Below are 23,982 nucleotides of genomic sequence, written 5' to 3'. Positions count from 1 at the left end.
GCAGATGAGCTACCCCCCACATCGCCCTTACAACTGTCCCATCGATTTGTTGCCAGGAACCAAGCACCCCCCCCCCCCCCCCCCCCGTGGCCACCTATTTGTTTTTTCTGCTCCAGAAAGAACGGCCATAAGAACTTATATTAAGGAAAACCTGGAAAAAGGTTTTATTCAGCCTTCCAACTCTCCTGCAGGGGCTGGTTACAATACGGTGATCAGCATAGGTGAGAACCATAATCATACAGTGTACAAAGCATAGAATATCGTCATGGATAATAACAGAGTTAAAAAGACGTTTCAGTGTAGATCTTAATGTGAAAGGCAGTCCAATAATGAGGCACTAGCTATTTTTCAGAATTAACCCAAGTTCAGATCCTGAACAGAGATGTTAATATCCAGATTTGGAATTACGGTATCCATAGAATCTACCCATGGGGACCATATTTTTGAGAATTTTTTTGGTTGGTTACAAGCCTGGTAGGTTAACTTATATAGTGGAAGGGCCTGATTTATCAATTTCTTCCATTCTTTTAGGTTGGGAGGATTGCTGTTTTTCCATTTTAGTATAATAGATTTCCTGGAGTAATATAGTAAGGTTCTAATGAGTGTTTTTTTACCTGCACTACAGTGTATATCTTACATCACCCCCAACATACAGACTTTAAATGATTGCACTATGGGGAGGTCCAGGACATCTCTTAAAAAGTGTATAACTGACTTCCAGTAGTCATTAACTTGTGGGCAGAACCAAACACAGTGCAGGAAATCAGCTCGGTCCTGTCCACATTTAAAACAGCGGCCGTCATGACAGGGAGCCATACGGGACAAACGTACTGGGGACAGGTAAGCTTGGTGTAGCCATTTGAGGGCTATCAACCTATCATACGCTGCAATAGTGGTTTTGTAGTAGTTATCTGCTATATCCAACCAGTCCTCCTCCATTAGCTCATCCACCGCACCAGACCATCTCCTTTTTATAGAGACGAATTTGGGTGTAGTTTGGGACAACAATAAGAAATTATAATATTTCGAAATCTGCTTGGACTTATCCTGGTTTAACAGAAGTGTTTCTAAGCCCAGAGGTTTCAATTCCACCCCCGTCAGTCCAACCTGGGCCCGTAAAGCGTGTCTGAGTTGGAAGTACCTAAAGAGAGCATGCCTTGGTAACCCAAATTCCCCTTGGAGTTCAGAAAAATCTCTAAACCTCCCCTCAGAGAATAATTGATGCATATATTTTATATTATGATGGGCCCAGAATTGGGGATCAGGGATCGAGAGGAGCTCAGGAAGGTTGTTGTTACTCCATAAAGGAGAGCTAAGGGATATAGGGGTAGTGGGTTCACCCAGAAGTTTTCGAGTGGTTTTGTATATTTTAATAGTGTTTTGTATAAGTGAAGTTCCACCTTTCGGGTTAGGGACTTCATATCTGTAGATGGCTCCACACAGGGATTCATACGAGGACGCGATATCGGCTTCAAGTGCCAAGGTAGAATCCTGTCTAACATCGCTGAACCAGTACGCTATGGGCACTAGCTGGGAGGCCAAGAAGTATAAGAAAAAGTTGGGCACTGCCAGACCACCTTGAAAAGTAGGTAGTTGCAGTGTAGATAGGGCTATTTTGGGTATTGAATTTGCCCAAATAAATGAGGTAATTAGTGAGTCAATACGACAAAATACTTTCCTATGTATCCAAGATGAAGCCATCTGAAGAATATAAAGGATTTTGGGGGCAACTATCATCTTGATTATACACACTCTTCCGCATACATTAAGTGGAAAGGAGACCCAGTTTTTAAGTTTGGACTCAATGACCTCTAAGGTTGGATATAGATTATACTCAAGAAATTTTTCAGGTGAGCGTTGGATCCAGACCCCTAAATATTTAAATGTATCCACTACCTGTAGGGATGATCGTGGTGAAATCAAGTGACGGGCGGGGTCGTCTAATGGGAAAATGATGGATTTGGACCAGTTAATTGAAAGGCCAGAGAGGGAGCCGAAACTGGCAAAAATATCTAGCACAGCGTTTAGGGATGGTCCAGGGTCAGCAAGATATATTAGCATATCGTCTGCGTACAGTGAGATACGCTCCTCTATTTTATCAATTCGAAGGCCCTGAATCATGGATGATTCTCTTATAGAGTGAGCTAAGGGTTCCAGTGCTACCGCAAATAGAAGGGGGGACAGCGGGCATCCCTGTCGAGTGCCCCGGGAAATTTCGAAACTATTGGAAATGGCAGAATTAACTCTAAGTTTTGCACGGGGTGAATTATATAAAATAGTGAACCATTTCCTGAAATTTGGGCCAAAACCGAATCTCTCCAGGACCACCCGAACATAAGGCCACTCGATGGAATCAAAAGCCTTATTAGCGTCCAGGGATAAGATTACCCTAGTGCCTGCATTAGAATGGGGATATTGAATATTGGACAGAAGTCTTCGGATGTTTAATCTGGTATTTCGACCGGGAATAAATCCCGTCTGATCAGGGTGTATTATTGAGGTGATATGTTGATTCAACCTTATTGCCAGGATCTTAGTGAGGATTTTAAGGTCCGTATTTATTAAGGAGATTGGTCGATAAGAATCACACATGAGAGGGTTTTTGCCAGTTTTGAGGATAAGCACAATTAAGGCCTCATGCATGGTGTCCGGGAGAGATCCCACATTAAAAATATATTGAAATAATTGGGTGAGATAAGGAATTGCTAGGGGTTTGTTTTTGGAGTACCACTCGACAGGGATACCATCAGGGCCTGGCGTCTTATTAGCTTTAAAGGAGGAGATAGCCAGTCTAATCTCATACGCTGTGATTGGGGCATCTAATTCTCGTTTGGCCTCATCCGTCAGTTGGGGTAGGTCCAAGTCACTAAAGAGGTTCTCAACTTCCTGCATGGGTTTAACAAGCCTAGAGGAGTATAAGGCGGAGTAGAATTCCTGAAAGACTTTGGAAATTTCAGCGGCGGTTGTGTGTATTATACCTGAATTATCTATTATTCTGGGGATGGCTATCTTTTGTTCATTAGATTTCAGTAAGTAAGTTAAAAGCTTGCTACACTTGTTCCCAAACTCGAATCCCCTCTGTGTATTAGTTCTCTGCGTTTAGTTCTATCCAGGAGGAGGAGCTCAAGTTTTCTACGTTCCGCCTCCCAATCAGCGTAATTCTCCCGAGTGGGATGTTGCAGTAAGCGTAATTTGGCTTCTTGCATCCCCCTCTCATGGTAAACTTGTGAGGCAATAATGTTTTGCCTCATTTTGGACATTGAGGCCCTAAAGGCTCCCCTAAGTACTGCTTTACTGGCATCCCAGCATATCGAGGGGGTAGCAGTACCTTGGTTGATATGCCAGTTATCCCTCATATCCCTCCGACAATCCTCCAGTATGGTCTCATCCTCAAGCCAGCAGGAGCCTAGTCTCCACACTGCTGGCGAAGTGTGGCCAGGTAGATATAGCTGACAAACAAGAGGGGAGTGGTCCGATCTACCGTGAGGTAGATACTCTATAGAATCCACGAGGGGGAGAATATCCTTGGAACCAAGGCATAAGTCAATACGGGACATGGTCTGATGGGTGTCCGAGTAGCAGGAGAATTCCCTAGAATCTGGGAACTTCCACCTCCATATATCTTGGAGATCGTATTGAGCTATCCATTTCATAAATGGGGGATATGGTCTACCGACTCCACTCAGTCTGTCTAGGGCTGGATCAAGTACAGCATTAAAATCTCCCATGAGCAGTAGTGGGTCATCAATAAAGGCATGCAGCCTAGTGGAGAGGCGGCCCAGCGCTTGAACATTAAACGGGGGCGGGATATAAACTGATCCCAGTATCAGGGGCCTGCCATCAATAATGTATTTAATGATAACGAAATTTCCATTAGGGTCTATTCTGGCCTCAGGAATCTGGACGGGAAGGGATTTAGCTATCAGGATAGCTGTTCCTCTTGAGAAAGAAGAAAAATGGGCAAGATAATACGAGGAAATCCAAGGTTTTTTTAGTAGTAAGGCGCGAGAGCCCATTAAGTGAGTCTCCTGAAGACATATAATATGTGGGGATATTTTACGCAAATGTTCAAACACCAGACGCCTCTTAATTGGATTGTTTAAGCCTCTCACATTCCATGAGACTAGTTTGATATGTGTCATGACTTACGGGGAAAAAGAAAGTTTGGTCTCACCATACAGCGTAATCTTGTCATATACCATTGCAAAAAAAAAACAGGTAAACTGCGATAAACAATATATAAGAACTGCATCATATAAGCCCAAGTTGTCCCTAACCCACCCCATCCCCTGTTTAAACTACAAGGAATCTGACTCCCTTAACTGAGTTATGAAAAGAAGGCAAGTAAACCAGCAACTATCTTCAGTATCATCCCGGCTCGAGATAAACATATCCACTAGTATTTGTGGATAGGTACCTATACTTGAAACGTAACTAGTTACAAACGAAAATAGAAGTAAAGATCCATAGAGAGGAAGAAGAGGTCGCACGATCCCCTCCAGATCCGCAGCTGGGACCGCAGCCCAGAGAAATAAAAATCAACATGTCTGAGTGAATTTGAATTAAATGGGCTATTACCATGTTTCCCCAGTAGGTGGCAGCCAACTGCCATGCCATTAGGCTGGGATACTGAAAGGGAAAGGAGAAATATAAATTGGTAGAAGTATATCTCCGGCTGCGGTCAGAGCCCAGTTGTACATTATAAAAATAGTGCCAATAAGGCCTCATCTGGAGTGAGATCTAGTGATTTATGTAACACCAACTACAGCTATAAAATGTCTGGTTCACAGATTGACAGTCCGGCAACCTATGGAGGCAAAAGATTATTAAGGGTAACCAATGTATACACGTATAAAGTGTAACCTCATAAGTTCACATAATATAAAATTGAATCCTGACTTGTATATGTCTTCTGAGATCTTATAAAAATAAGGGTTATTGAAAATATTGCATGCAAGGCAAAATATTCTGTAGAAGGCAACACATAGTACAGATTTCAATATGATCAGCAGGACCCCGCTGACACCAGACCAGGCAGAGAAAATCCGTACTGACTAGGGAGGGAAAAAAAAGGGCCTAGAATCGCACATGTGGTAAGGCCTTTTGCCGGAAAAGTTCCATGCGGAAGGAGTAGTCAGGCTTTAAATATAATAGAAATAGGCTCATTTCCTTTTCCTGGGAGAGAGGACAGGGATTGGAAACCCCTGTAGTTCCATCCAAGTTGCAGCTTCACTCTGTGAGGCGAAAAATTGGAATTTCCCCTTGTATTGAATGCGAAGTTTCGCCGGAAACAGCATACTATAAGGGATTTCTTGCGTACGGAGACCAGCCTTCACCGCATTAAATGTTGCACGCATTTTCTGAACCTCAGGTGAGAAGTCCTGGTATATTGACACTTTGACGCCATTGACAGAGAGATCTGGAGCAGATCTGGCCTTCCTTAGAATTTCGACTTTGTCCCTATAGTTAAGGAGCTTTGCAAGCATTGGTCTCGGTGGGGTTCCTGGCTTAGGTGGGCCTCCTGGTACTCTGTGAGCACGTTCAATCGAAAAGGTATGGGATAGATCAAGGTCTGGAATCGAGTCCTTCAGCCAGGTTTCCAGAAAGACCTCCAGGTTAGGGCCCTCGCTTTTCTCGGGAATACCCACGAAACGCAGGTTTGATCTGCGTGAACGGTTCTCTAAGTCGTCCATTTTTAAAGACTGTTCCTGAGAGGTCTTAGTGGATTGGGACTGCGCAGCACGCATTGGGTTAACAGTGTCCTCCAACTGGCTTATTCTCCGTTCAGATTCTGTGGTTCTGTCTTTAAGTTTACTAAAGTCAGCCTTTACAAAGGACATTTCCGTTTGAATTGAGTCCAGCCTAGTAGTTAAGGATAGCTGGAGCGCATGTATGGCTGCAAGCAGCTCTGCTCTAGTGGGTTCAGGGGGATCAGGCCCTCCCTCCTCCTCCCTGTTGTGGGCATTAGAACTCGTGGCCTGACTGGAGCCCGAAGTGACTCTCTGGACCCTGGGAGGTTCCTCATTACGAGGCTTACCGGATGGCATAGGAGTCTGTTCTGCCGCTGCTTTACGGTTGGTGTTGGTGCACAGGTCCTCCTCCGAGTCTGAAGAGGTCGGCGTGTGTTGTTGTGAAGGACCGGCGCCATCTTGCCTGTCTTCCCGCGCGTACTTCGCCAGCTTCTCCGCGGTGTTTGAGGCCATCGGGGGGCCGTATTTAGGCATCCTCTCGTGCGGGGGATCTTTAGTGATCAGCGGGTGATAGTGTGGAGGGTCCGGAGCGGGTATCCACAGCTCGTCACAAAGGATTTAGTCTCGAGCCGGGAGAGCTGAAGGCAGAGACGTCCTCACGCGCGCATGGCTAGCCACGCCCCCCAAATGACTATAGGGGTTTAAACAAAATAACCGTCAAAAATCGATACCCACTTCCGCTAATTGATGATTTGTTTGGACAGATTTCTGGGGCACAGATTTTCACTAAGTTAGATCTCAGGGGAGCATGTAACCTCATCCGGATTCACCAGGGGGATGAGTGGAAGACTGCATTCAATACTCTTGACGGGCATATGCCTTTTGGGCTCTGCAATGCCCCTGCAGTCTTCCAGGAGTTTGTGAATGATGTGTTTCGAGTTTTTTGGGGGAAATTTGTAATCGTCTATTTGGACAACATTTTGATTTACCCCCCTTCCAAGCAGTCCTGCAAACATTGAGAGATCATCATTTATATGCGAAATTGGAAAAATGTACGTTTGAAACCGACCTTTTCCAGGGTATATTGTTTCTAACTCGGGACTGACTATGGATCCAGCCAAAGTCTCGGCAGTGTTAAATTGGCCACAGCCCACTGATCTGAAATCCCTGCAAAGATTTTCAGGCTTCGCAGATTTCTATAGAATTTTCATTAAAGGGTTCTCTGTCAGAGCAGCACCGTTGACTGACTTAACCAAGAAGGGGGCTGATCCTACTCAGTGGTCTCCTCAGGCTCATCAAGCTTTCGGAGCTTTGAAGGAAACCTTCTGTACAGCCCCAATTCTGGTGCATCCTGATACCTCTCGCCCCTTTATCGTGGAATTTGACGCTTCTGAACTGGGAGTTGGGGCAGTCCTCTCTCAGTATGCAGGTTCCCCTGAGAGAAAAAATTCTCCCCAGTGGAACAAAATTATGACTTAGGCAACCGGGAGTTGTTGGGCATAAAGTGGGCATTTGAAGAATGGAGGTATTGGCTAGAAGGAGCGAACTATCCCATTACGGTCTTTACGGATCACAAAAATTTTGAATATAAATCGAAACCGCAAATAGATTGAACCCCAGACAAGCTCGGTGGGCTCTGTTCTTCACTAGGTTTAAGTTCACAATCACGTATAAACCTGGTTCAAAGAATGTCAAGGCAGATGCCCTGTCCTGTTATTTTTGTCCTGATCCCCCCAGTTCCCAGGCTCCTGAACCCATTGTGCTTTCGCAGTGCATCATCGTGGCTGTAACAACTCCCAGTCCTGATGAGGATCTTAAGGAGTGTCTTTCTCACTTCCAAAGTGACGTTCCCCCGGGTAAACCACCAGACCGCCTGTATGTTCCTCCACAGTTGAGACTTAGAGATCTGCAACAGTTTCATGAGAACAAAACTTCAGGTCATCCAGGTCAAACCAAAACTCTTTAACTTTTGTCTCGCCTGGTCTGGTGGCCCTCTTCAGCGCGTGATTCGCGAGCATTTGTCAATGCATGTTCTACCTGTGCCCGTAGCAAGGCTTCTAGAACTGCTCCCAGTGGTTCGCTCCATCCATTACCCATACCATCTAAATCTTGGACACATGCATCCATGGACTTCATTGTGGACTTACCACCATCAAGGGGGTTCACGGTTATTTGGGTAGTGGTGGACCGCTTTAGCAAAATGTCTCATTTTGTCCCATTAAGCAAGTTGCCATCTGCTAAAGAACTGGCCGACCTTTCATTACCCATGTCTTTCGACTCCATAGTATCCCTGAAAGGGTGGTCTCTGACAGAGGGGGCCAGTTTGTCTCTCAGTTCTGGTGTTCGTTCTGTTCCCGTCTGGGAGTTAATTTGTCGTTTTCGTCGGGTTATCATCCAGAAACGGACGGTCAGACTGAAAGGATAAATCAATCCCTGGAACAGTATCTACGCTGTTATATATCCAGCAACCAGGAAGAATGGGCAGAGTACCTTCCATTTGCAGAATTTACTTTTAATAACTGGGTAAATACTTCCACAGGCATGTCCCCTTTCAAAGTGGTCACCGGTCAGGACCCTAAATTGTCTCCCCTCTCGGGGCAACCATCCAATCTACCTGTTTTGGAGGATTGGCTACAGCATATGGCAGCAATATGGAAGAAGACTGAAGAGAATTTGCAGAATGCTGTCCAGAAACAAAAGTTTTCGTCTGGGTCTCAACGAAACACATTCCTTTGCGGCAACCGTCAAAATTAGGGCCCAGGTATATTGGCCCTTTTCCTATTCTTAAGAAACTAAACAGAGTGGCATATAAGTTGGTAATTCCTTCCATGTGTCACTATTAAAACCAGCCAAACACTCTCAACTCTCCTCTTCTCCTCCTCCACCAGTGACAGTAGAGGGGGAAACTGAATATGAGGTGGAGAGGATTTTGGATTCCAGAAAAATCAGGAATTCCTTGCAGTATCTAATTGACTGGAAGGGATATGGCCCGGAAGAGAGGTGTTGGGTCCCTGCTCGACAGGTACATGCCCGGGAATTAATTCAAGAATTTCATGCCAGGTTCCCAAATAAACCTGGCTTGGAGTGCCCGAAGATCACTCCTCAGGGAGGGGGGGTACTGTCATGATACTACCTGATCCGCGCTCCAGCGAGGTCTCTGGTTCTTCCGGCTTGCGCTCCACAGTCTCCTCTTCTGGCAGGCGCGTGCGTCCCAAACGGTGCAGGGATAGTGCGCGTCCGTCCTACACCAACAGGCAAAGCGCGTTCCGAAGCTGACGTCACCTTACCTTTTTAAGGCTTCCGGAGACACCACGCTGCGCCAGTTATAGCGTAAGCTAGGCTAGCTAGGCTGCTAGATATTGAGCTTGTCTCTTTACCTGTAGTGTTAGATATTGTATTGATTCTCTGTGTACCGACCTGATCTGCATTACTGACCACCCGATTGCCTGTCCCTTATAAACTTTATTGATATTCTGTGTACTCACTCGATCTGCATTTCTGACTACCCGTTTTCCTGATCCCTAGCATTGTACTGTACCCGTCTATCAGCAAGTTACTGTGATCAAACACTGTACACTTTTACACCTGTTACCAATAAACCGATCTGATCTGCATTACTGACCACACGATTGCCTGACCCTTATAAACTTTATTGATATTCTGTGTACTCACTCGATCTGCATTTCTGACTACCCGTTTTCCTGATCCCTAGCATTGTACTGTACCCATCTATCAGCAAGTTACTGTGATCAAACGCTGTACACTTTTACACCTGTTACCAATAAACTTGCACACCTTTGAGCACATCGCCTCATACCTCCCAGGTTGTTATAAGCATGTTTTGTGTCGCTACGGCCTGCCAGCCATAACAGGGACATGATTTGCAGGTGGAGGAAAAAAGTTTTTGCCATCTATTTAGAAAGGGGTCCTTCACAGTGAGAGTGGTTAAAATCTGGAACATCTTACCTCAGAAAGAAGTTATGGCAAACTCTATATCTGCATTTAAAGAAGGCTTGGATGCTTTCCTAGCATTGAAGGGCATCCAAGGCTATACATTTTAGGTAATTCCCAGAAGAGTTCATCCAGGGATTTATCTGACTGCCATCTGGAGTCGGGAAGGAATTTTTGCCTTTTAAGGCTAAAATTGTTCAGGTTCAGGATGGTGTTTTATTTTTTATTTTTTTCTGGTTGGACTTGATGGACAAATGTCTTTTTTCAACCAAACTAACTATGTAACTATGTAATTATTTGTTAAATAATGTGTTATTGTAATTGATACATTTGGTATAGAAATCAAAGTTAAAAGATAACAAGCGATGTAGTTATTTATAAATAATTATATTTACGCGGCACCCTTTTTATACACTTGGCACCAATAGAGAAACGATTTGCATTAAAGTGAAAGGGGCACCCTTTTTAATAGGCACCATTATTATGTTCTACCCTGTGGCATCCCCATATTCTCCCCTGGCAGGGCTAGATTCTCTACCACCAGAGATTTTAAAGTGTGCACTACCCAGTATAGACTGCTAGATGTGCCCCAGTATTATGTCCTTCCCCAGCATAAGTTGTGAAATGTGCCCCAGTATCAGGTCCCCCGCAGTATAGATTGATAGATGTGCCCCAGTATTAGATTCCCTCTAGTATAGATTACCAGATGTGACCACAGTAATAGCCTCCTCCCAGTGTAGGTATCCAGATGTGTCCCCTCTGTATTAAGCAGTCACTCCTGTATCAGGCAGCCCTCTCTTTATTAGGCAGCCCCCTTATATTAGGCAGCACACCACTGTAATAGGCAGCCCCTCTGTAAAGATGATCTGCAGGGAAAAGCATCACTCACCTCCCTGGTTCAAGCATAGATTGTGCTAACACATGTTCCCTTTTAACCAATTAGTGCTGAAGCAGGGAGTGGCAGGAGCGAGTCTGATCATCCATAGCACTGCTTCAGCAATAAAACCTATATCTACATCCTCTTGGCTTCAATCACAGAGGCTGTAGATATGCTGTAGCTGGGGTGATAAGTAGTTAAATTAGTTTCTTCTTGGCATGAAAGGTACAAAAAATATAAAAAACTGAAGATTATCAACATACAGGAAAACAGTGAAATGCGTTAATAAAACACCAGATATTTGGACAAATATAGCATTAACCCTCCTGGCGGTTTATCAAAATCCGTTTGCATATGTGTATCAGCGCCAAGGAAACAAAGTGGCCGCTGCTGAGAGAAGAACGATGTCCAGAGTTCACAAACAGATAAATTATATATGCTCAGCGCAGAGTCCAAAAACAAAAGACGAGTCTTCAGCAAAGGATAAAAGCAGGCAAATCTCCACCACAATATATATTGGGTTCACGGCACAGCTCTGCAATCATGGATACCCAAAAAAGGAAAGAGGCTTACCAGCTGGTGACAACCCACATTATAAGGTTGTATCAACGCTTTGGTAGGACATCAGGAAGCAACAGTCTGTCCAGGATCCACCAATTCAGCAATGATTCCTCTCACGAATGGATATCAGTAAACATCATAAAAAACAAACAAACGGCAACTCTAAGTGTAAACCGTTTAATATAGAGTTTTCATAGTAAAAACAGCTTAAAAATAGCATAAAAACAAAACTTACATACGGGGCCCATGCAATGGGAACCCCGAGAAAGTTGCACACGTGTATGTATGAAGGTGCCGCCTGTCTCCTTCCCTAAGGGGAAGGAGACAGGCGGCACCTTCATACTATCCTTTACCGCTGACCCATACACGTGTGCAACTTTCTCGGGGTTCCCATTGCATGGGCCCCGTATGTAAGTTTTGTTTTTATGCTATTTTTATGCTATTTTTAAGCTGTTTTTACTATGAAAACTCTATATTAAACGGTTTACACTTAGAGTTGCCGTTTGTTTGTTTTTTATGATGTTTACTGATATCCATTCGTGAGAGGAATCATTGCTGAATTGGTGGATCCTGGACAGACTGTTGCTTCCTGATGTCCTACCAAAGCGTTGATACAACCTTATAATGTGGGTTGTCACCAGCTGGTAAGCCTCTTTCCTTTTTTGGGTATCCATGATTGCAGAGCTGTGCCGTGAACCCAATATATATTGTGGTGGAGATTTGCCTGCTTTTATCCTTTGCTGAAGACTCGTCTTTTGTTTTTGGACTCTGCGCTGAGCATATATAATTTATCTGTTTATCAAAATCCGCCAGGGGGCAGCAAAGCTATTTTTTTTTTACTTTTTATTTTTTTTTTCATGTAGCGAGACAAGGTCTCGCTACATGATAGCCGCTTCCCCCCAGCCCTTTAAAGAACGGGATCTCCTGGAGGGCTTCCCCCGTCGCCATGGCGACGGGCGGGATGACGTCATCGACGTTGTGACGTCAAAGGGGACTCCGATCCACCCCCACAGCGCTGCCTGGCACAGATTGGCCAGGCAGCGCACGGGCTCTGGAGGGGGGGGGGGTGGCCGTGGCGCGATGAATAGCGGCGGATCGGCGGGTAGCGGCGGTGATCACATTGCACACGCAGCTAGCAAAGTGCTAGCTGCGTGTAGCAAAAAAATAATTATGCAAATCGGCCCGAGCGGTGCCTTACCGCCAGGAAGGTTAAGTCTAGCCAAAATTATAAATAACAGGCTCAAGGCAACAGGAAAGGGGAACACCATAATGTCAGAAGGAAAGACAAATACACAAATTACAATCAGGCTTTGGGCTCTGAAATATATGGCTAGTCTTGTCACTAAAGGGTTTACAAGCTTTTTACTATCCTAACCGGGTTTTTTTCTTTTCCCATTTTTTGATGTGGGGTTTTCAGTTGTATCAGCAATATTTTGAGTCATCATGATTGTGACCCGGATTTGAAACGGACTTACGAATTCGACGATTTTAGCCGTGATTACCATTAGAATCCATGATCACGGTCGTGATCCGGATTTACCTTTAACGTTAATATCAAAGCCCCCATACATGCTACATTCTTAAAATTGCATGGATTATAAAGGTGATCAGTGTCTACAATTTAAAACATTTTTTTTTCAAAAAGACTTTATAGTTTTTGAGAAAATCGATTTTAAAATTTCAAAGGAAAAATGAATAAATTTAAATACTTAAATGACAGTTAGTAAATGAAGCAAAACCCGCCCACTTTAACAGTTAATAGCAAAACCCCTTATATGCTAGTAACGCAAAATTTGCAAGATATGTTAAAAAGAACAGTGGGAAAAAATAATCTTTTCCTATTTTTTTTCCTGTTTTTTTATGTTCAGAAAGTGGTAAATTAAAAAAAAATGATGTGGGATCCCCCCTACCAAGCATATTTAACCCCTTGTCCCCCATGTAGGCTGTGATAGCCAGAATAGGGGGGGAGGGAAGGGTGGCCAATCAATGGACAAGAGGCTCTTCCCCACCTCCAGTGCCCCAGTAGGAGGTGGGGCGATGACTCCCTGGGGGGGTTCATGGAGACTCCCAGATGCCTGCCCCCCTCCCAGGAGAAATGAGTATAGGGGTACAAAGTACCCCCTTACCCATTTCCACAAAGGATTAAATGAAATAAAAACACATCCACGAGAAAAGTATTTTAATATTCTTAATTAACCAAAAATACTTACCTGTACCTTTAAAAAAAAAATCCCACGCCAATATCCTCGGAAATGTCCCATGCCAATATCCTCGGAAAGGTCCCATGCCAATATGCTCTATCTTGCGATCTTGAAGTTGATTGAAGATCTCTGCCGGCCGCCGCCACACACTCTGCCCCCGCTGAACTGCTCTCAGCTTTACTGAGAGCCAAAAGCATCTTTAAATTTCCCTCCAAGGCTCCCCATTGGTTCCTTAACAGACCGATGGGGATCAGAAGGAGATCATGGCCATGATCACAGGCCGAATACCTGGAATAATGGCTGAATTCGTGATTGACTGCCGTGATCGATTCCCGATCATGGATTTGGATCACGATGTCGGATAGAGTAAAATACAGGTGGTCTGAACGGTTCGCCCGGTGGGTAGTTCGCGTGGATATCAGCTACCTGCACTCGCAGCCGGTAGCGAACACATGGCACTTTCGACCCACCCCCTATACCTCGTCATTGGGCTAAACTTTGACCCTCTACTTCACAGTGAGGAGACACATGGCAGCCAATCAGGCTGCACTCCCTCCTGGACCCCCCCCCCATAAAAACACTGCAGCGTCGGCCATGTTCTCATTCTGCTGATGCTGCTGTAGTGAGAGGAAGGGAGAGGTTGCTGGAGAGATAGGGGGAAGTATTAGTTAGGCTCTTGTTAGCTTGCTCCTCACTGAAATTTGTTGCTGAAAGTACCCCAAAACAGCTCTTTTGAGGGCTAATGTTCTTCTGAACACTGCATAGATACAGTCCTGTCGCAGCTGTGCACTTGCTTGCTGACACACTATTAGATCAGTGTTTTTTTCCCATTCTATTTGTGTGATTTAACTTACTAAAGCATAGCACTCTTTGTGGGTGGCACTGCATAGATACAGCCCACAGACAGTTGCTGCCTGCTTGGTATTTGTAGTCCCACTGTCTGACAGCACACTGTATTAGACAAATGGCACAGTGCATATCTTTCCACTGCATCTGTGTGACTGCACACTGTATTAGAGCAGTGCATATCTTTCCACTGCATCTGTGTGACTGCACACTGTATTAGAGCAGTGCATATCTTTCCACTGCATCAGAGTGACTGCACACTATTAGAGCAGAACATATCTTTCCACTGCATCTGTGTGACTGCACACTGTATTAGAGCAGTGCATATATTTCCACTGCATCATGACCCCCTGGACTATTGGGTGTGCAGGCTTGACCTGTGGCCAGAGCTTTCACAATTTGTCATCGAACTTTTGGCTTGCCCTGCCTCAAGCGTCCTGTCAGAAAGGACCTTCAGCGCAGCAGGAGGCATTGTCACTGAGAAGAGAAGTCGCCTAGGTCAAAAAAGTGTTCAGCACCTCACCTTTATTAAAATTAATTAGGCATGGATCCCGGAGGGCTACTGTCTGCCCGAAGACTAAGTCAGTCCCCACACAGCATCTCTGCCTGCACCCCGCTGCTGCCTGCCCAAAGATGAAGTCAGTTCCCACTTAGCATCTCTGCCTGCAGGCTGCTTCACTGCCTTCTCCGCCACCACCAACAGGGTCCAGGACTCCAGGTGGATTCCTAAATTTTTAAGGCTGCTGCTAGCAGCGGCCACTAACAAACAGAGTGAGAATTTTTCTGGTGCGTGTACATGCCTAATTTTTCTGGCTGCACTGTGGCTGCTACAACAAAACAAAAGGCATGTACATGTGGCAATGCCCCTTTGTGATCAATACCTTGCCATAGTGAAGGGGCTTGCATATCACAATGAAGCAATGACCTATATGAGTGTTCGGAGCACACCTGACCCAGGATAATAAGGTCGTTGCTTCATTGTGGACAGACCAAATTTGATCGGCTGGACAGTCACTGTTGTTCTGTCATTGAGCTACCTCAGCCTGACCATATGGGCTGGAAAACCGCCATCGCCTGCACTCTCGCCATCGTGCGCACCAGTCCAGCAGGGCCGTCACAACAAAAACAGCTGTTTGCAGTGCGTTACACGGTGAGTTTGGTCTGTCAGTGTGAAGCAATACACTACTTACACTATCTGATCCATGTAAACACACGCAAGATGTTTTCAAGCACTTTATGCCTCCAATATAGGAATTTAATGTGATTTCTGCCCTTTAAGGATTATAACCCTGCTCTGCGTCAAATCCGTAATTTTCCCAGGGTCTTTTGGCGTGTATCCCACTCCGCCATGCCCCCCTCCAGGTGTTAGACCCCTTGAAACATCTGTTCCATCACTTTTGTGGCTAGAAACAGTGTTTGTAGTTTTTAAAGTTCGCCTGCCCATTGAAGTCTATTGCGGTTCGCCGAGTTCGCCGGTTCGTGGACTTGTGTGGAATTTTGTGTCCACGGTCCGCAGACCCAAAATCTGAGGTTCGAGCCAGTGAAAAAAGGCTCGTGAGTCACGGCTATGCCGTAATCACGGATTGTATCCGAGCAACACTGATTCTGATGACTGTTTATTCTGGATTTTGTCTTTGTAGAGTGTTGCCTTGAGCAAGATTTACCTTGGGGGAAGGGATCCTGCGTGGTCCCAAAATGTACCGTATTTTTTGGACTATAAGACACACTTTTTCTCCCCCAAAAGTGGGGAGAAAAGGTTACTGCGTCTTATAGTTCGAATGTAGCAGTCCTGCCCATCCTGGCACTTTTTTCCGTCGTGCAGTACATGATTCTAATGAGGTGCACAGTGAGGAGGCTGCAGCAGCGCGATCCATAGTGTTTCCAAGCAGCATTGGAGCAGCCACTGTAATGATCCACAATGCTGTTCCTCTGATCTTCCTCTCTCATCATGCCCGGCATCAGCCACACAGCAGCACGATCCACAGTGCATCCAAGCGGCATAGGAAGCAGGTGCTGTAATTATCCGCAATGCTGGCCCTTTGATCTTTCCTTTCATTGTGCCCAGAATCAGCTGAGCTGACAAGTAGATCTTCAGCCACAATGGCGGCAGAGCCTTCAGAGGCTTCCGTACTGCCTTGTTTATTTGCGTCACCCCATGACCTGCGGCTGGGAGCGTTCTGCGCTTGCACACTTCTACTGCGTAGGGTGCTCCCAGGGATAGAAGTGCCATAGGGGAGTGCTCATGGCAGACAGCGCATGTGCGACAAAGCGTAACTTAGCCAGGCTTTCGGGACGTATTGCGGGGGACAGGAGCCACACAGGGGGAGACAGCGAGAGACTGAGTGGCCTTGAAGAGGAACTCCAGTGAAAAGAGGAACTCCAGTGAAAATAATTAATAAAAAAAAGTGCTTCATTTTTACAATAATTATGAATAAATGATTTAGTCAGTGTTTGCACATTGTAAAATCTTTTAAATCCCTGATTTACATTCTGATATTTATTACATGGTGACATTTTTACTGTGGGCAGGTGATGTAGCTGCTGCATGGTTTTTTTGGCAGTTGGAAACAGCTGTAAACAGCTATTTCCCACAACGCAGCAAGGTTCACAGACAAGAAACTGCCAAAAGTACGTACTCAGAATTTCTTTGTGGGAGGGGTTTCACCACAATAGATGGAGATGCTGACCTCGCTAGGTCGGCATCTTCTGTGTCTGTGCGATCAGCCTAAAGCATTCTGCGCAGTCGCAGTAGGTGCAGGTCAGCATCTCCAACAGAGGGGATCCCAAGACACTGGAGCTGTGGCGACGGACATATCAGCTGCCAGGGGCTGGATGAAGCCCCGGGAAAGTAGGTCTTTTTTTTTTTTTTCAAGTCCTTTAATGAAGCCCCAGGTAAGTATAGAACCTTAGATGGCTTTCATCTCTGGTTCCCTTTACATTTTTTTCTGACATTATACTATACTAATCAGCAGTCACTAATAAATATAATAAAAGCTAGACAGTTTATACAATATTTTTAATTTTAATTTCTTGGTGGCTTATGAAATCTGTATAATTGGCAGCAACAAATACTATCCTGTACAATCCACCAATTAGAAAATACATTACAGTAAAAGTGTGCTGTAGTTAGACAACGGCACACTGAACAAAGTACAGTTTCAACAAACAAGAGCACTTATACATTAGTGAAGGAGAAAATAGTGCAATGCATTAAGCATACTTTAATCAATATGGATTACATTTTATTTAAGTCTACCAGAGTTCTCACAAACAGGCACAACTACAAATGTTAAGTATAAGGACATAAACCTACCAAATGAAGCAGACATATTCTCACCAAGTGTAAATGCTTCAGCAACCAGAAGAGTTTTCAAGTACTTCGCAGATTAGATCTTTTTCCTCATAACATCCTGCAGCCAGACCGTTCAACAAGTGGATCTTTGAGCAGAGTAGGCTCCTTCTGCTGTTGTTTTGCTCTCTTTCTACTGACCTCCTCCCCTCAACCATACTGCAACCAATGTACGGATAGCAATAGTCACACTATCAGTAAACAACTCCATTTAGAAATAATGATGCATTTTGTTTCTGCCAGGATTATACTAAGCGGGAGTACAACACTTTTTTTTCTTTGTTTTTTTTCCAAACAATCATTTCTTTATTTACAGATAGCAAAAGAGCATAACCAGCAATCATCTCAAACAATAAGGTCGAGCATTAACAAGTATACAGATTTACTTACATAAACGAAACAAATACTAAAGAAATATTGCATAACAGAGGCAGCTAAAAAAAGAGCACAAAATACAATTTCATCTACCTCATCTATAATAAGCTCATATAAAGCTCACAGCTTTATATCTAAAACTATAAATCCTAACATTACTGCCCGGTATTTGGGAACATTCCTCCCTCAAGTCCGCTAATCAACCGAACACACACAGTCAACATTAGTAATAAACCTGTAAGCCTGGATCGGCCATGTATATGGGGTCAAGCCTCTTAAAAACCAAGTGCATTAAAGCAGTACCATTTTCCATAATCTCTTGGACCATCCAGCCCCGGCAGTGGGCCTCAAGCATTGTAAATGGGGCTGAAAATCAGGGACCTGGCTAGGCACCATAATAGGGTGAAAGCTATAACTATCTTGAAAAATCAAAACCTTTGCAGCCACATTATGATAAATTTGTCAATCATATAGCTTTTAGTATGAATCAACTCCTCCATCATGGCTATCTGATCTATCTTTTGAAACCATAAGCTAATTGGTGGGGGATATGAGGATATTCATTTTAAAGGGACACAGGCCTTAGTGGCATTCAATAAATGCTTAACCAATGATTTTTTTTATACAATCTGATGCTACTGTTGGACAAATGGATGCAAAGATCTCAGGTTATCAGTCAAGTTTCTCACTCGCTATGTCTTTGATCAAACACTGAACTTGCCTCCAAATAGGAACTATATATAACAGGGCAGTGCCACCACACACAAATTAGATCTCCCCTTCCCATCTCACATCTTCAGCACAGATCAGACACTAAGGGCCATATTTAATTATTTTTTTCACCTGAGTTTTCTCCTAGGAGATAATTTTTCATCTTTGATTTTAAATAACTTTCCAGTACTTTTAAACTAAAAAAGTACCAAAAAGTTGGGGGGAAAGTACTAACAAAATTATTTTCAGCATTTTCTTGCCTTCTGGGGGCTTAAAAGGCATTTTATTGACAAAATATTACCTAGGAGAAAACTCAAGTGAAAAAGTGAATTGCATATGGCCCCAAGGGAAAGAACTTGTGGCACAAAGCAGGAGTCCTATATCAATGAGAAACTTGTTTAACCACTTCAGCCTAACTGGACGAAATTTCTCGTCCAGTTAGGCTGCGCACACTCCCACGGGTCGCGCGCTCTCCCGCGGGCCCCCCCCGTGCGCGCTACCGGCCGTTAGCCCATCGATCAGTGAAAGGGATTATAAATCCCTTTCACTGATCGGACCCCCCCGGAGAAAAGCCGACAGCGTCTTCTTCCTGGGAGCGAGCTCGATCGCTCCCAGGACTTTTTGACTGTGGCCATCTTGTGGCCAAATAGTAAAACTACACCCACATACATTTTACATTACACATACACACTTTTTACATTAAAAATTACCTGTTTACCTCCCACACCAAAAATTACCCACATACAATTTTTAATAAAAAAAAAAAAAAAAGTACAATAATAAAAAAAATCAAAAACAAACATAAATAGTTACCTAAGGGTCTGAACTTTATGAATATGCATGTCAAAGGAGTATATTAATATATTTTTTAAAAATTATGGGCTTGTAAATAGTGATAGACGCAAATTGAAAAATTGCACCTTTACTTTCAAATAAAATATCGGCGCCATACATTGTGATAGGGACATAATTTAAATTGTGTAATAAGCAGGACAAATTGGCAAATAAAGTACATGGGTTTTAATTACAGTAGCATGTATGAATTTCAAACTATAATGGCCAAAAGCTGAGAAATAATGATTTTTTTCCATTTCTTTCTTAATATTCCTGTTAAAATTGATTTAGAATAAATTAATTTTCAGCAAAATGCATCACCCACAGAAAACCTAATTGGTGGCGGAAAAAACAAGATATAGATCCATTTATTGTGCCGAGTAGTGATAAAGTTATTGGCAAATGAATGGAAGGTGAAAGTTGCTCAGATGCAAAAAAATTTCAACCCTGTAGGCTGAAGTGGTTAAAGGGGCACCGAGCAGTGCAGAAACTATGGAAAGATGCATATCATTTTAAAAGCTCTCTTTCTCCTCTTTCCAATGATATATAAACCACCGCCCTACGCCTTTTAGTTTTCGCTATTTTCGCAATTGAAATTGCCACGGCCGCGATTTCGATCGCGAAAATAGAGGAAACTAAAAGGCGTAGGGCCGGGGTTTAGGTGTCACCAGAAAGAGGAGAAAGAGAGCTTTGAAATGATATCCATCTTTCCATAGTTACATTGTATTACACAGGGCGACTTTTTCTGCTGAATGGAGCTGCTGACTTTGAGAAAAAGTCGCCCTGTGTAATACAATGTAACTATGGAAAGATGGATATCATTTTAAAGCTCTCTTTCTCCTCTTTCTGGCGACACCTAAACCGCGGCTCTACACCTTTTAGTTTTCTCTATTTTTGCAATCGAAATTGCGGCCGCAGCAATTTCACTTGCAAAAATAGTGAAAACTAAAAGGCGTAGGGTGGCGGTTTATATATCATTGGAAAGAGGAGAAAGAGAGCTTTAAAATGATATGCATCTTTCCATAGTTTCTGCACTGCTCGGTGTCCCTTTAAAGTTCAATTCTTGAGCTAATACACAAAGGGATCCCAAGATGAGAGGGATATGGAGGCTGCCATATTTATTTCCTTTTAAACAATACCAGTTGCCTGGCAGTCTTCCTGATCCTGTGGCACTAATACATTTAGCCAAAGACCCTGAACAAGTATGCAGCAGGTCATGTACACAGACTCAGGTTTTACTGGATTAGCCATATGCTTGTTCCAGGATTTTGACTCAGACACCACATATTCCAGAAGATCAACATGGCTGCCAGGCAACTGGTATTATTTACAAGTAAATACATATGGTAGCCTCCATATTCATCTCACCTTGAGTTACGTTTAAAGAGCTTTTATACATCATGATGCAGACTTTCTCCCAGTCTTCTGTATCCAAACTCTTTTGTAGATGACCCTCCCAAGCACTTTTAAATCTTGAATTCTGAGCTAAATCTAAAAGCAACTTATACAGCTCGGAAATCAAATCCAGCTTAAAAGAGGTCTGCAACACCAGACTTTCAAAATTATTTAATCATCTACAGGCCACTCCAACCAAACCAGAGGTCTGGAGGTAGCTCCTTTGCTGTAAATATTGCCAAAAGGGCAGTCTGATTGCTGATTCAGCAGATAGAACAACTTAAAGGGGCAATATGGCGAAAAATTATACAATTTAAAATATGTGCAAACATATACAAATAAGAAGTACGTTTTTTCCAGAGTAAAATTAGCCATAAATTACTTTTCTCCTATGTTGCAGTCACTTACAGTAGGTAGTAGAAATCTGACAGAAGTGACAGGTTTTGGACTAGTCAATCTATTCCCAACAAGGCTTTTATTCTTTATAAAGACATTCCCTTAAAAGGATTTAAACAATTATGCTGGCCAGCTTTCCTGCTCGATACAACATTTTTTGGCAGTTGGACAAAGCAACTGCCATTCACTAAGTGCTTTTGAAAATAAATAAATCTCTGAGAATTCCCCCATGAAGAGATGGACTAGTCCAAAACCTGTCGCTTCTGTCAGATTTCTACTACCTACTGTAAGTGACGGCAACATAGGAGAAAAGTAATTTATGGCTCATTTTACTCTGAAAAAAGGGTACTTCTTATCTGTTTATGTTTGCGCATATTTTATATTTTACAATTTTTCACCATAGTGCCCCTTTAAGTGAAAATCTTTTTTCCGAACCAGATGTATTTTAACAACAAACACTTTAGAGTCTCGAGACTGGGAATAAAGCCTACACCCTGCCCAGGTATAAATCTCTGATGACCAAAGTCAAAGGACCAGGGATAGAAGAAAGCTTTGTCTCTTTACAGCATCTTCTAAAACCTAGAATTGTAGCCCATATCAAAGGGCATGTGGACAGTTCCTTCCATTGGGACTTATTCTGTTCTATCAGTTTTACATGGCAGCCATGCTAAGTCTGCTTCATAAAATTGTCCCTCCATCCCCACTCAATATTTTGGCTGCACATTACAATGCCAATCCACTACTCTGCCAATAATAGATGCTTGATAATATCTCCTCCCCCCTTCCCTTGGGGTACATAAGCTTATCTTTCTTGATTCACAAAGTTTTTTTCCACCAAATAAATGTAATTAACCCCTGAGGTTTGCAAACCATTGTTTATAAATAAATATTGGCAGAGTAGTAAAGAATGCATGGTAGTATAGTCATTTGTATACAGGCTATGCGCCCAAACCAGGAAATCGGCCTTCCCATCCAATTATCCAATGTATGCTAAGTATTTTTCATAAGTGTCACAAAGTTAACCTTGAATATTTTTGAAGTACAAGAAGGAATTTGCACACCCAAATAGATCATGCTTTTGTTTGCCCACATAAAAGAAAAATTAGCTTTCCACAAAGCTAAAGTGGGAGGTGTCAGAGTTACATTTAAAGAACAAGCGACACCCATGGTACCCTAGAAATATAAATCACATATTTAAGTAGATAAATACTACTACTTACATAACAGATGTATTGTGCTGTAACATCCCCTTCAATGCATGCTTAGAAAGCCAATGCTGGACATTGATGGTTTTTATTGTGTTGGCCCTGGTTCCACAACGGGGAACAAATTCTACCTGATCAACCAACACAAGTTTAAGGATGAATGGAAGTAGCCCTTTGGCTAGTATTTTTGTGAATAACTTAATATCAACATTAAGTAGCGATATGGGACAGTAGTTCTCACAAGCTAGGGGATCCTTTCCCTCCTTGGGAATCACAGTGATATAGGCAGCTAACAACTGTGAAGAATGTTTATTGTCCTGTACTACATTGTTGAAGGCTTTTGTAAAATGTGGAGCTAAAATATCCCAATAAAGTTTATAGTACTGGGCCGTGAACCCGTACGAGCCTAAGCTTTTCCCCTCTGTTTGTTTCAAAGCAAAAGCAAACTCTTGAGCTGAAATCTTTTTCTCCAGCTCCTCTCTCTCCTGTTGTTTAAAGAGGAACTGTAACCAAGGATTGAACTTCATCCTAATCAGTAGCTAATACCCCCTTTCCCATGAGAAATCTTTTCCTTTTCTCAGAGTGATCTGTATTGCTGATATTGTGGTGAAACCCCTCCCACAGTGTGATGTCAGCACCAAATATCCTGCAGTTTATATATTTTAGATTGGTCTTTTTTCCTAATACATGTAACCTGCAATTCCATCATTCTATTCCTAAGCAGTCTCACCAGCAGTCTACCCAGTTAATTGCCTTCTTCATAAAGCAGTTAACTCAATTTTAAAAGCAGTTCCTTCTTTTTTCTGAGTGTATCATGGTCTGTCTGTTGCAAGGCTTGCTTATGTGTTATTTCTTATGTGTTGCCTCTAATGTCTTGACTTTTTCTGCTGGAAATTCAATTGCTGCATCCCTTTTCCTCTTAAAGTGTACCAGGAACAGCATAACCTAAAGATTTGATACTTACACGGGCCTTCCTCCAGCCCCATAAGCACATCTGACTCCCTCGCTGTCCTCCCACAATCTTCCGTTCAGCTGCAAACAGCCCCGGTAACTGTATAAGTCGCATCAGTCGGGGTCTTCTGCGTTTGCCCAGAGGTCCTGCTCATGCACAGAAGACCCCAACTGACGCGACTGAACAATTTGTCGGGGCTGACTGCGGCTTCAACGTAATTGCCACTGCACCAATGGTAGGTTAGATGTGCCGGAATCACTTTTGGAGTCACAAGTGCATTGTAGACCACTCTATAAGATTCGCACCATCCAAAAAGTTCCTTTATTATTCCTTTATTATAGCTTTATTATTATTATAGCTCAATAAAACTGTAACGTAGCAACAGATAAAAAGTCCATCTGTGGGTCTGCACTATATGATATGGGGCTGACTGCGGCTGAACGGCAGACCACGGAAGGATGGCGAGGGACTGAGTCATGCATATGGGGCTGAAGGAAGCCCCGGATATGTATCAAATGTTTGGGTAATTGTAACGATCGGTGAAGCACAGAGAGGATCTGATTACCGGTGATCTGCAGTATCACTGGGAATACAGATGTATACCAGATTATAATAGTAGCAGTAGGGTATTGTACCGTG

General features: G+C 43.3%; 1 protein-coding gene across 6 annotated transcripts in view; it reads right to left on the bottom strand.

Annotated features, from left to right (window-relative positions):
* The window catches only part of LOC137518508 (tensin-3-like), an 841,402-nt gene that overhangs the window by 499,739 nt on the left and 317,681 nt on the right, over positions 1-23,982 (bottom strand). The window contains exon 1 of one of the 6 annotated variants that reach the window (XM_068236466.1): positions 17,440-17,679. The exons of the other annotated variants lie outside the window; for them this stretch is intronic. Within the exon in view, the coding sequence (XP_068092567.1) occupies positions 17,440-17,455 (16 nt within the window). The 5' untranslated portion in view covers positions 17,456-17,679. Of the gene's footprint in view, positions 1-17,439; positions 17,680-23,982 lie in introns of those variants that run through there. 6 annotated transcript variants of the gene reach the window in all.

The sequence above is a fragment of the Hyperolius riggenbachi genome, chromosome 5 (assembly GCF_040937935.1).
Source record: "Hyperolius riggenbachi isolate aHypRig1 chromosome 5, aHypRig1.pri, whole genome shotgun sequence".
Lineage (NCBI taxonomy): Eukaryota > Metazoa > Chordata > Amphibia > Anura > Hyperoliidae > Hyperolius > Hyperolius riggenbachi.
This window is presented reverse-complemented; position numbering and strand designations above follow the sequence as displayed.